This window comes from Papio anubis, chromosome 4, assembly GCF_008728515.1.
Source record: "Papio anubis isolate 15944 chromosome 4, Panubis1.0, whole genome shotgun sequence".
NCBI classification, from domain to species: Eukaryota; Metazoa; Chordata; class Mammalia; order Primates; family Cercopithecidae; genus Papio; species Papio anubis.
Window position 1 is genome coordinate 142256045 of NC_044979.1, and position 12782 is coordinate 142268826.

General features: G+C 50.9%; 1 protein-coding gene across 1 annotated transcript in view; it reads right to left on the reverse strand.

The window, feature by feature from the left end:
* Positions 1-55: 55 nt before the first annotated feature.
* The window catches only part of LOC101011728 (radial spoke head 10 homolog B), a 39136-nt gene continuing 26409 nt past the window's right edge, over positions 56-12782 (reverse strand). Inside the window, 6 exon segments of the mRNA XM_031665876.1 lie at positions 56-436; positions 2034-2232; positions 7186-7279; positions 8221-8349; positions 11544-11687; positions 12491-12595. Of these exon segments, the coding sequence (XP_031521736.1) occupies positions 199-436; positions 2034-2232; positions 7186-7279; positions 8221-8349; positions 11544-11687; positions 12491-12595 (909 nt within the window). The 3' untranslated portion in view covers positions 56-198.

Sequence of the window (12782 nt, forward strand, 5' to 3'; positions counted from 1 at the left end):
GCAATCCTCCCGCCTCAGCCTCCCAAGAAGCTAGAACCACAGGTACACATCACCATGCTCGGCTAATTTTTTAATGTTGCAGAGACAGGGTCTCACTATGTTGCCCAGGCTGGTCTCAAACTCCCATAATCCAGCCATGTAGGAAACCTGAGATGCAGTGGGCCAGGCGGTATTTAAAACACTGCATCGAGTACAGTGCTAAGAACTGTAATGCTCAGGAAATCTTACAGCACGTGCCGTCCTAAGCCTCTGTGTGTGTCCTCGTGGCTGGCTACTTTTTCTTCTTGCTGGTGATGGGGACACGGTCACGTCCTCCTTGGGAGGGTCCAGTGTGAGGTGAGAGGATGACACGTCCACCGGCTCCTTGATCACCATGATGTCCACCTCCTAGTCTTGTCTCTTGGCTTCTTCCTCTCTCAAGATAAACATATTCAGCCTGAAAGCAAACATGAGAAGGTAGGAGCTTTTTTCAGGCCCCCTCAAAACCGCAAAAACAGTTTGATGCTATTTATAGTATACAGCCCTTCAGACCTGCATTTCAGCAGCGTGTTAAACAAAACTAAGCTGCTACGCTTTGCCTGAAATAACTGATGCCATGTCGACACAGTCCAAAGTAAACGTTTCATGTATCTATGAAAAGAAAAATTATTTTTTGAGACGGAGTTTCACTCTTGTTGCCCAGGCTGGAGTGCAATGGTGCAATCTCGGCCCACCACAACCTCTGCCTCCCAGTTCAAGTGATTCTCCTGCCTCAGCCCCCTGAGTAGTGGGATCACAGGCTTCCACCACCACGCCCAGCTAATATTTTGTATTTTTAGTAGAGATGGGTTTCACCAGGTTGGCCAGGCTGGTCTCAAACTCCTGACCTCAGGTGATCCACTGGCCTCGGCCTCCCAAAGTTAGATATGTGTGCGTGTGTGTGTGTATACATATACAATATTATATATAATTTTGAGATAGGGTCTTGCTGTGAGTGCAGTGGCACAAACACATCACTGCAGCCTCAACTCCCAGGCTCAAGCAATCCTCCTGCCTCAGCATCCAAACTAGCTGGGACTACAGGTGCCTGCCACCACATCTGGATAATTTCTGTATTTTTTGTAGAGATGAGGTCTTGCTGTATTACCCAGGCTGGTCTCAAACTCAAGTGATCCCCCTGCCTCGGTCCCCCAAAGTGCCGGGGTTACGGGCATGTGCCATAATGCCCAGCTCGTTTGGGGATTTTATGGAGGGTCCAATATGTAGACCCGATTAAGTCACTGGCTATCAGTTATTGAACTCAAGCTCCAGCCCCTCTTCCTTCCTGGGAGGTTGGGCTGGAGCTGAAAGTCCCAATCCTCTAATCTCCTGGTTGATTCCCTGGCAACCAGCTCCAGCAAGAAGCTATCGAGGGCCCCTCCCCTGGCCCCCAGTCATCTCATCATACAAAAGCCAGTCATTACCCTGACAGTCCACAGCTTTTGAAGCCCTTGGGGCAAGAACTAGAAAACGGCTGCGTGCAGTGACTCACCCCTGTGATCCCAGCACTTTGGGAGGCCAAGGCGGGCAGATCACTTGAGGTCAGGAGTTCGAGACCAGCGTGGACAAGTTGGTGAAACCCCGTCTCTACTAAAAATACAAAAATTAGCCAGGCGTGGTGGTGCATGCTTATAATCCCAGCTACTCAGGAGGCTGAGGCAGGAGAATCACTTGAACCCAGGAGGCAGAGGCTGCAGTGAGCTGAGATCGCACCACTGCACTCCAGCCTGGGCGACAGTGAGACCCTGTCTAAAAAAAAATAAAAAACTAGAAACTAAGACCAAATATTAGAACCAAAGATGCTCCCATTACCCTATTACTCAGGAAGTTACAAAGGCTTCAGGTGCTCTGCCAGGAACAGAGACCAAATACTAATTCCTTTTTATGTCAAAGACGCCCTTAGGAAATTATAGGCTTGTCCGGAAAGCACTTGGTCCTGATGCATTCTGGCGGCTACAGAACACAGGATGGAGAGCGAGCAGCTCGGGAAGGAGCGGAGGGACCTCGTAAGTTACCTTGCTTCCAGTTCGTCGTCTTCCATCTTCCGCTGCTGGGCCCGTGCTGTGCTGCGTAACCTGTCGTCCCTTATTTTCTCCTTGATAGCTTCTTCACGTTTATACGCGTGAAAGAGCGTGTTCACAAAGAAGACGTACATATTACTGACCCACGTGTTGAACTCTTCCTTTTGATCATCCTTGGGTCTCTCGTATTTCTCTGGAATAGAGTTTCATGAAGCTGAACATGAATGCAATCCTGCTGTAAACTGGGAGTCTGCGTGCTTTTTCTCGTTCTGGCCTCCCTGCGGTGGGCCCCCTGCTCCTCGGCCAGGAGAAGGGAGAGGAGAAAGGACGCTGCTCCCATGACTGCCTGGAACAAGGCAGGGGCTCAGTAGACCCTGGCTGGGATTATCAACCTTCCCTTGGAGTTTCCTGCTGCCTTGTTTTTTTTTGGAGACAGAGTCTCCTGTCGCCCAGGCTGGAGTGCAGTGGCGTGATTTCAGCTCAGTGCAACCTCCACCTCCTGGGTTCAAGTGATTCTCATGCCTCAGCCTCCCAAGCTCCCGAGTAGCTACAGGCATGCACCATCACACTCGGCTAATATTTGTATTTTTAGTAGAGATGGGGTTTCACCATGTTGGCCTGGCAGGTCTGGAACTCTTAACCTCAGGTGATCCACCCACCTCAGCCTCCCAAAGTGCTGGGATTACAGGCATGAGCCACTGCGCCTGGCCACCTCTTTTTTTTTTTCTAAATATCTTAAGAATGTGGGTTTTCTGATATTTTAATTTTCCATGTTTTCAAGAATAATAAACCCTTGTTTCTTGCTTTTTTTTTTTTTTTTTTTTTGAGACAAGGTCTCACTCTGTTGCCCAGGCTGGAGTACAGTGTGACCATGGCTCACGAAGCCTGGAGGAACTCCTGGAGCAAGTGATCCCTCCCATCTTAGCCTCCTGTTATGGCTGAGAAGAGCAATGCGCCACACACAAAGCTAATTTTTTTAGTTGTGAGACAAGATCTCGCTCTGTCATCCAGGCTGTAGTGCAGGGGCACCATCATGGCTCACTGCAGCCTCCAACTCCTGGGCTAAAGTGATCCTCCCGGCCGGGCACGGTGGCTCAAGCCTGTAATCCCAGCACTTTGGGAGGCCAAGGCAGGCGGATCACAAGGTCGAGACCATCCTGGCTAACCCGGTGAAACCCGTCTACTAAAATACAAAACTAGCGAGGCGAGGTGGGCTGAGCGCCTGTAGTGCTTCTCTGGAGGCTGAGGCAGGAGAATGGCATGAACCGAGGCCGGAGCTTGCAGTGAGCTGAGATCCGGCCACTGCACTCCCAGCCTGGGGCTGACAGGCGAGACTCTGTCTCAAAAAAAAAAAAGTAGTCTCCCACCTCAGCCTCCCAAGTAGCTGGGACCACAGGCCAGTGCCACCTCACGCCCAACTAATCGTGGTTTTGTTGTAAGACAGGTTTTGCTATGTTGCCCATGGCCTCAAACTCCTGAGCTCTAGTGATCCTCCCATCTCGGCCTCCCAAAGTGCTGAGATTATAGGTGTGAGCCACCATACCGGGCCTAGGTCTTGGGGACAATATTCGACATCTTGTATTTATTCAGAGTTTGAAACCCCTTTAAGACAAGGATAGCTATGTACCTGAGTGAATCCTCTCTCCTGGAGAACTAGACAACCGGTCACTCTCGCAAAAGGAAGTTCCTAGTAGTTACAGTTACCCCTCTCTATCTTTCTTGTCTAGGCTAAAGAATCTCTAAATCTTAAATTACCATAATGTTTTCCATCTTTTTAAGCAATTCCGGTTATCCAGTCACTTGGAAGATTTTAAAATTCAGAAAATCAAATTATATGCAATCCAGGACTCTAAGGTAGGAACAAGACTGAGTGTGAAGGAAGATTCCTTTTTTTTTGCTTGGAGACAGGGTCTCGCTCTGGCACCCAGGCTGGAGTGCAGTGGTGCAATCATGGCTCACTGCAGCCTCAAGCTCCTGAGTCAATCCTGCCTCAGGCTCCCAAGCTGCTGGGACTACAGGAGTGTGCCACCGTACCTGGTGAATTTTGCTTTTTTTTGTAGAGACAGGGGCTTGCTCTGTTGCCCAGGCTGGTCTCAGACTCCTGGGCACAAGTGATCCTCCTGCCGTGGCCTCCCAGAGTTCTGGGCTTACAGCTGTGAGCCACTGCACCTGGCGGCAACAATGTCTTATGTTCATTCATGAACTCTCAACTAGACACCTACAAGCTGGAGGACGGTAAGTCACGGCTGCCACATGCAACAATCAGATGAAATGGTACTGGAAGAGATGCCACGTGGGTCAAGGGGGTCCTTGACCACAGGCAGGAGCCACAGGCCTGGTGAATGGCACACCAGACTTAAGGAATGACCAGAGAGATCCAGGGCAAAATCCAGCTGGAGCTGGGACTAGAGATAATCAGATCAACAGGAAAGCACATTAGCTGGGGTTCCACTTCCAGTTCTATTTCTGTTCCAGGAACTGTGCATCTTGTTACGGCACTGCAGGAACGCCCTGTCTCTGCTGGGATGCCGAGCTCTGCGGGAGAAAATGACACAACCCACAGATTCGCGCCAGATGGAGAAGAAACCAAGGACATCGAGGGGTCGCAGAGGCTGAACGCGAAGAGTGTTGCAAGAAGCTGACGGTTTTCCTGACTATGGAGAGATCGGTTCAAGAGACGGCAGGATTCCTGGGGGTGGCAACATGGAGGCACTGCTGATGAAGAGGGGCCTTCAGTGGCCTGGGGAGGGCAGTGCCACATGGAGCAAGCTAAGAAGACACAGGAGAGGTCCTGGAGAAGGCGTTGCATGTATACAGCTCCCTAAGATGCATCAGCAAAGGGAGCAGGGAAGGAAAGTGGGATCTAGAGGGGAAGGTGAGGGAAGAGATTTTCCTTTTCTTTTTTTTTTTTTTTTTTTTTTTTTGAGACAGAGTCTCACTCTGTCGCCCAGGCTGGAGTGCGGTGGCGTGGTCTCACCTCACTCTGTCGCCCAGGCTGGAGGGCAGTGGCGTGGTCTCAGCTCACTCTGTTGCCCAGGCTGGAGTGCAGTGGCGTGGTCTCGGCTCACTCTGTCGCCCAGGCTGGAGGGCAGTGGCATGGTCTCAGCTCACTCTGTCGCCCAGGCTGGAGGGGAGTGGCCTGGTCTCAGCTCACTCTGTTGCCCAGGCTGGAGGGCAGCAGCATGGTCTCAGCTCACTCTGTTGCCCAGGCTGGAGGGGAGTGGCATGGTCTCAGCTCACTCTGTCACCCAGGCTGGAGGGCAGTGGCGTGGTCTCAGCTCACTCTGTCGCCCAGGCTGGAGGGCAGTGGCATGGTCCCAGCTCACTCTGTCGCCCAGGCTGGAGGGCAGCGGCATGGTCTCAGCTCACTGCAACCTCTGCCTCTGGGGTTCAAGCAGTTCTCCCACTTCAGCCCTGAGTACCTGGGACTACAGGCGTGCGCCACCACACCCGGCTAGTTTTTTTATTTTTAGTAGAGATGGAGTTTCACTATGTTGGCCGTGCTGGTCTCGAACTCCTGACCTCAGGATCCACCCGCCTCGGCCTCCCAAAGTGCTGGGATTACAGGCCTGAGCCACGGCGCCCAGCTGAGAGAAGAGATTTTCCTAACTGGACATATGGAGCACATGTGTGCCGATGGGAACGCTCCATTAGAGGAGGAGTGACGGGAAATGACAGGCACTGTAGTGCCGATACACAGGGGAGGCCTCGGAGAGGACAAGGGCCTGGGATGGAGCCTTTAAAAGTTCACCACTGAGTGGGTGGCCGGCCAGAGAGAGAGACCGTCAGAAAAGGGGGAAGGCTAGGCACGGTGGCTCACACCTGTAATCCCAGGGCTTTGGGACACCAAGGCGGGAGGATCACTTGGGCCCAGGAGTTCAAGACCAGCCTGGGCAACACAGCAAGACCCCATCTCTTTAAAAAAAAAAAAAAAAAAAAAAGCCAGGCGCGGTTGGGCTCCTACCTGTAACCTCAGCACTTTGGGAGGCCGAGGCGTTCAGACCCAGGAGTTCTTGGATCCAGGAGTGCAAGACCAGCCTGGGCAACATAGCAAGACCTCACCTCTTTAAAAAAAAAAAAAAGGCCAGGCATGGTTGGGCTCACACCTGTAATCTCAGCACTTTGGGAGGCCGAGGTGGGCAGATCACTTGAGGTTAGGAGTTCGAGACCACCCTGGCCAACATGATGAAACCCCTTCTCTACTAAAAATACAAGGCACAGTGACAGGTGCCTGTTATCCCAGCTACTAGCGAGGCTGAGGCAGGAGAATTGCTCGAACCCAGGAGGCGGAGGTTGCAGTGAGCTATGATGGCACCACTGCACTCCCGTCCGGGTGACAAAGTAAGACCTTGTCTCCAAAAAAAAGAAAGAAAAAGAAAAGGGGGAAACACCAGGGCTTGTTTAATCATGGAAACAAGGCCACATGCAACTGGCAAGGCCAGCAAAGTGACAGCGGAAAATTCCCATGACATTGATCATCATTGGATGACCCTGAGGAAAGGAGAGGCGTGAGGTTGGAAGTTCACGCAGACAGGGCTGAGGAATCAAACCAGAAGGGAGGAGGTGCAGTCAGCAGAGAGAGAGGCCTCGAGAGCCATCTTCCCAGGATAAAGGAAAACATAATGAAAGAGGAGGATGAGGAAGTGAATAAGGATTGTTTGTTGGTTTTAATTTGAGCACCTTTAAAACTCAAAGAGAATGAGACCCTGGAGAGAGAAAAGTCGCCTGGAAGAAACAATACAGTCAACAGCGGCAGACTCTGAGATGGGCGTGCGGGGCCCAGGGGAGGCCCAGCTGTCCCATCCCCGCCTCTGCCCTCACAGACTGAGTCAGCACCGCAAGGTCACGCCTTGAACTTGAACTCCAAACCAGGGAGGAGAAATGGAAGCAGCTATACCAGCCTCATTGTTTAAAAAGACAGTTGTGCTGGGTGTGGTGACGCCTACTTGTAATCCCAGCTACTCAGGAGGCCGAGGTGGGAGGATCGCTTGAGCCCAGGAGTTCAAGACCAGCCTGGACAACATAGCGAGACTCTGCCTCTAAGAAAATAAAAATTTAAAAAAGATGGTTGTAAAACTGTCTAGACATTATGTAATTCATAAGCAACAGTTTGTAAATATTAAGGTTCTATCATTAAAACACTCACCGCTCTCAGATGAAAAAAAGGTGACCCCTTTTCCAGTAGATTGAAAATTCATTTTGGAGACTCTTTCATCACTTAGAGACTTCTTGATCTTGGGCTTTTACATTTAAAAAAAATCATGAAGCAAAATGTTACCTAATGGCTCTAATTACGTGTATGCCCTAACGCCCACATTTCCACCTCCAGCAGTCCTTGAACTCCAGTCTTGCCTCTGGCCGTGCTACTTGGGCCTCAATTCAGGCACCTTAACCTTAACTTGTCCAAAATCAACCACTTAATTTTGCTCCCCAAACTCAGCCCCCTGCCTCCGTCTTCCACATCATCTTAAATGGCCACTCTATTCTTCCAATGCTCAGCCAAAACATCGTGGACTCATCTTTGCCTTCTCCTTCCCTCTCAACCCCCGCAGCCTTCAAAACACCTCAGACCTCAGCCCACCTTAGTCCCAGTCACCATCACCTCCCACCGGGATGGTTCCAAGAGCTTCCTTGCTGGTTTCTCAACAGTGAAGCCACAGAGCCTCCTGACGCCTCTGCTCAGACGCTGTCCCATCCCATCCCACCTCACCCAGAATAAACGCCAGGGCCCCACCCCGGCCAGACACCCTTCCTGTCACTTAGACCTCATAAGTGGGAAGAAGCAGCGCTTGCGGTAACGGGTGCTAATTCTGGAGTCAAACTGCCTGGGCACAAACCCCCCGCTCCACGACTTACTGCTAATGCAGCTGTGGCCAAGTTATTTAACCTTCCTGGGCCTGGCTTCCCTCCTAGAGAGAATCGCAGTACCTGAAGGTCATCGGGACGCTGAGCTGGTCCCTGGGGACGGCTCGGCACCAGGTAAACACCCAAAAACGCTATTAGCGCTGTTCACCTGCTGCCGTGTCCCCTCCCCCCTGCCGTGTCCCCTCCGCACTGGAACGTAGTGTCCATGAGGGCGTGGGTTTCTGTTCGGTGCCAGGCCCCCAGCGCATGGAAAAGAGCTCTTCACAGAGCAGGCACTCGGTACCGGGTCTCTACACGGTTAGTTGCCAAGACAAACCTCTGATTTCCTTATTTTGTTAACATCAGGCCAGAGCTCTAACTTGCTGGAAGATGACCTGGCACTGTCAGAGTGAGCAGCATCCGATTCGTGGCTCAGGACCGCGCTGGGACTCTTGCTCTGGGCGTTCTACGCAAGAACAAACACACGCGTCAGAGGGCTTCTGGTTTCCACAGAGATCCACACAGGCACACACACGCGCGCACACACACATTATGTTAATGGGGTGTAACTGATTTACAATGAACTACACACGAAGTGTACCCTTGGATGTGTTTTCACATGTCTATACCTGTGAAACCATCGCCTCAGTCAAGACCCTGAACAGAATCAGGCACAGTGGCTCACGCCTGTAATCTCGGCTCTTTGGGAGGACAAGGTGGGCGGATCACCTGAGCCCAGGAGTTTGAGACCAGCCTGGGCAACATATTGAGACCCCATCTCTAAAGAAATAAATAACAGGCCAGGCACGTTGGCTCATGCCTGTAATCCCAGAAGTTTCAGAGAATGAGGCGGGTGGATCACTTGAGGCCAGGAGTGTGAGACCAGGCTGGCCAATACGGTGAAACCCTGTCTCTACTAAAAATACAAAGATTGGCCGGGTTTGGCAGTGCGCACCTGTAATCCCAGCTGCTTGGGAGGCCAAGGCAGGAGAATCACTTGAACCCAGGAGGCAGAGCCTTCAGTGAGCCAAGATTATGCCACTGCACTCGAGCCTGGGCAACAGAGCAAGATTTTGTCTTGAAATCACACACACACAAACACCCCCCCACACCCACCTACACACACCCACACTACACACCCCACACACACCCACACATACCCACACCCCCCACACACACACCCACACACACCCACACCCACACACACCTATACCCCCACACACCCACACCCCCCCACACACACCCACACCCCCACACCCACACGCACCCACACCCCCACACACACCTACACACACCCCCCACACACACCCCCACACAGTCCCACCCCACACACACCCCAACATTCCCACACCCACACACACACCCCCACACACACACCCCTACTCACACCCACACCCACACACAGTGAACTTCTAGGTACCCAGCCCCACGCCCGTCGTGGATGTGAAGGCCCCTCCACGCTGGCGACCAGGAATGCAAACTACTCCCAGCCCTGTGTGAGTGCTTGAGCTTCCTCCCCTTCTTCCTGGGGGCCCTTCCCTTAGGTCCCAGTTGTTCCCTCACACGCGCGCGCACTCAGCTGACGGCTCAAGGACAGCCTTCTGCCCATCTGTGGAGCTTGCTGTCCCTCTGCACAGCACACTTTCCTCTGTGGGACAAAATTCTACCTTTGCCTCCCCACATGACCGGAGTGTGCGAAGCTACCATGAGCTGAGCAAGAAGGATCAGCTTTAGTAAGTTTGAAGCTGAGCCTCTGTGATCTCTAAATCACTCTCCCAAACTGTTGGTCAAAAGGGAGCAGTGATTGCCTTGGACCCTGACATGAACGTTCAGGTTCCAGTGTACTTGGAGTAGAGACGGGGTTTCACCACGGTTGGCCAGGCTGGTCTCGAATTCCTGACCTCAAGTGATTCGCCCACCTTGGCCTCCCAAAGTGGTGAGATTACAGGCGTGAGCCACCGCGCCTGGCCGGGGTGTCCATCCTTGTGAGCAAGCCCTGGGGACCTGTTTAGCATCCCACGCACACTCAAGAACTGTTCCCCGACAGATCTGCTCTTGAGCAGGCCGTCCACTGTTAGAAACACTGGATCCATGTAACACAACATCTCCTAGTAAAATATCTCTGATTTCCTTTTGAGACGGAGTCTTGCTCTGTCGTCCAGTCTGGAGTGCAGTGGCGCGATCTTGGCTCACTGCAAGCTCCACCTCCCAGGTTCACGCCATTCTCCTGCCTCAGCCTCCCGAGTAGCTGGGACTACAGTCGCCTGTCACCATGCCTGGCTAATTTTTTTTTTTATTTTTTAATTAGAGACCGGGTTTCACCATGTTAGCCAGGATGGTCTCGATCTCCTGACCTCATGATCTGCTGGCCTCAGCGTCCCAAAGTGCTGGGATTACAGGCGTGAGCCACCACGCCCGGCCAATACCTCTGATTTTCTCATGTGTGGTCTAGTGGCCCCCCCAGCATGTCGGTATGCACTGTGACCTTCATTATGAAATCTGCTGTGGCTAAGAGTCCACTTTCTGGGTCACGGCCAGGAAACTCATTTTCCCAAACTTAAAAAAAATCTGTACACACTTCCAAAATGTGAAAAAGACATGTTGGCCGGACACGGTGGCTCATACCTGTAATCCCAGCACTTTGGGACACTGAGGCAGGAGGATCACTTGAGCTCAGGAGTTTGAGACCAGCCTGGGCAACATGGCAAAACCCCATCTCTACAAAAAAATACAAAAAGGCCAGACACAGTGGCTCAGGCCTGTAATCCTAGCACTTTGGGAGGCCAAGGCAGGTGGATCAACTGAGGTCAGGAGTTCGAGACCAGCCTGGTCAACATGGCAAAACCCCGTCTCTACTAAAATATAATTAGCCAGGTGTGGTGGCACATGCCTGTAATCCCAGCTACTTGGGAGGCTGAGGCATGAGAATCATTTGAATCCAGGAGGCAATGGTGGCAGTGACCTGAGATTGTGCCACTGCACTCCAGCCTGGGCAACAGAGTGAGACTCTATCTCAAAAAAAAAAAAAAAAAAAAAAAATTAGCTAGGTGTGGTGGCACAAGCCTGTAGTCCTGGCTACTCAGGAGGCTAAGATGGGAGGAGCGTGTGAGCTCAGGGGGTCAAGGCTGCGGTGAGCCGTGACTGCACCACTGCACTCAAGCCTGGATGACAGAGTGAATTCCTGTCTCAAAATACATAAAACAAAATTTCAAAAGGAAAAGGAAAGACTTCTTAAATTACTTTCTGGAAGGGTTAGTAAAACCAAGATAGTTTTGATGATGGTTTAACCATTCCAGAATAAAGTCATTCCTTGCTCTGTCTTTTTTTTGAGATAGAGTCTCGCTCTGTCGCCCAGGCTGGAGTACAGTGGTGCGATCTCAGCTCACTGCAAGCTCCGCCTCCTGGGTTCACGCCATTCTCCTGCCTCAGCCTCCCGAGTAGCTAGGACTACAGGCGCCCGCCACCACGCCTGGCTAATTTTTTTCTATTTTTAGTAGAGATGGGGTTTCACCGTGTTAGCCAGGATGGTCTCGATCTCCTGACCTCGTGATCTGCCCGCCTCGGCCTCCCAAAGTGCTGGGATTACAGGCGTGAGCCACCGCGCCCGGCCCTCTTTGCTCTGTAATTCTAAGATTACCTAATTCTAAGACATTGTGTTACCTGATTTAGTAGTGTATAAATAGTTTCCTGTTTATTTCCAGACACATCATCAGTTGGAACATTCGCATAGGATTTAGTCATTTGGTCAGTAACACAGATGAATGCAAAGCTTAAGAGAGCTTCAAAGAATTCCAGGAAAACCAGCTGAAATAAAAGAAAACAGAGTTTCCATCATTCGGACACACCTGGAGACAGAGCATTGATGGATTGGCGTTCATTATTTCCTGACATCTGAATACGTACACGTTTGCACACAGACATGCAGACACGTGCACACAGACACACACATGCACAGACACGCACACAGACACACACACACATATATTCTGTACTTGTGTTCAGACTGCTTTCAATCAAATCTTGGTTCTTAGACTGGTCACAGTGGCTCACATCTGTAATCTCAGCACGTTAGGAGGCTGAGGCAGGAGGATCGTTTGAGCCCAGTAGTTTGAGACCAGCCTGGGCAACACAGTGAGACCCATTCTGTACAAAAAATTGTTTTTAAAAAATCCGCTGAAGGCCCGGTGTGGTGGCTTACGCCTGTAATCCCAGCACTTTGGGAGGCCAAGGCAGGCGGATCACGAGGTCGGGAAATCGAGACCACCCTGGCTAACATGGTGAAACTCCATCTCTACTAAAAAAAATACCAAAAAAAAAGAAAAAATTAGCCAGGAGTGGTGGCGGCGCCTGTAGTCCCAGCTACTCGGGAGGCTGAGGCAGGAGAATGGCGTGAACCCGGGAGTCAGAGCTTGCAGTGAGCCGAGATTGTGCCACTGCACTCCAGCCTGGGCGACAGAGCAAGACTCCGTCTCAAAAAAAAAAAAAAAAAAGTGTAAACGAAAAGGCTAATGAAAAAAAAAAAAATCTTGGTTCTTTGTTCTTGGTATCCATGGCAAAACCAACAGCCTGAATTGGATCTGCACCGTTTGTGAAAGCTCTTTATAAACCTCAGGTTCAAAGCTGCTGTCAGTTCCATCATATATGAAAGGATTATCCTCTGCTATGACCTCCATAAATATAGCTGCTAATTCTTTACTTATCATTTTAAAGTCCTGTAAAAAAGGAAATCAAACCATAACTGCCTATAATTGTAAACAGCTACATATTTTAATGTCAATTTATATCAATACAATAATTAAGAAAGTGTACCAGAAATTAATATCTTTTTTCTTTTTTTTGAAAGATGGAATCTTGCTCTGTCGCCCAGGCTGCTGTGCAGTGGTGCAATCTCAGCTCACT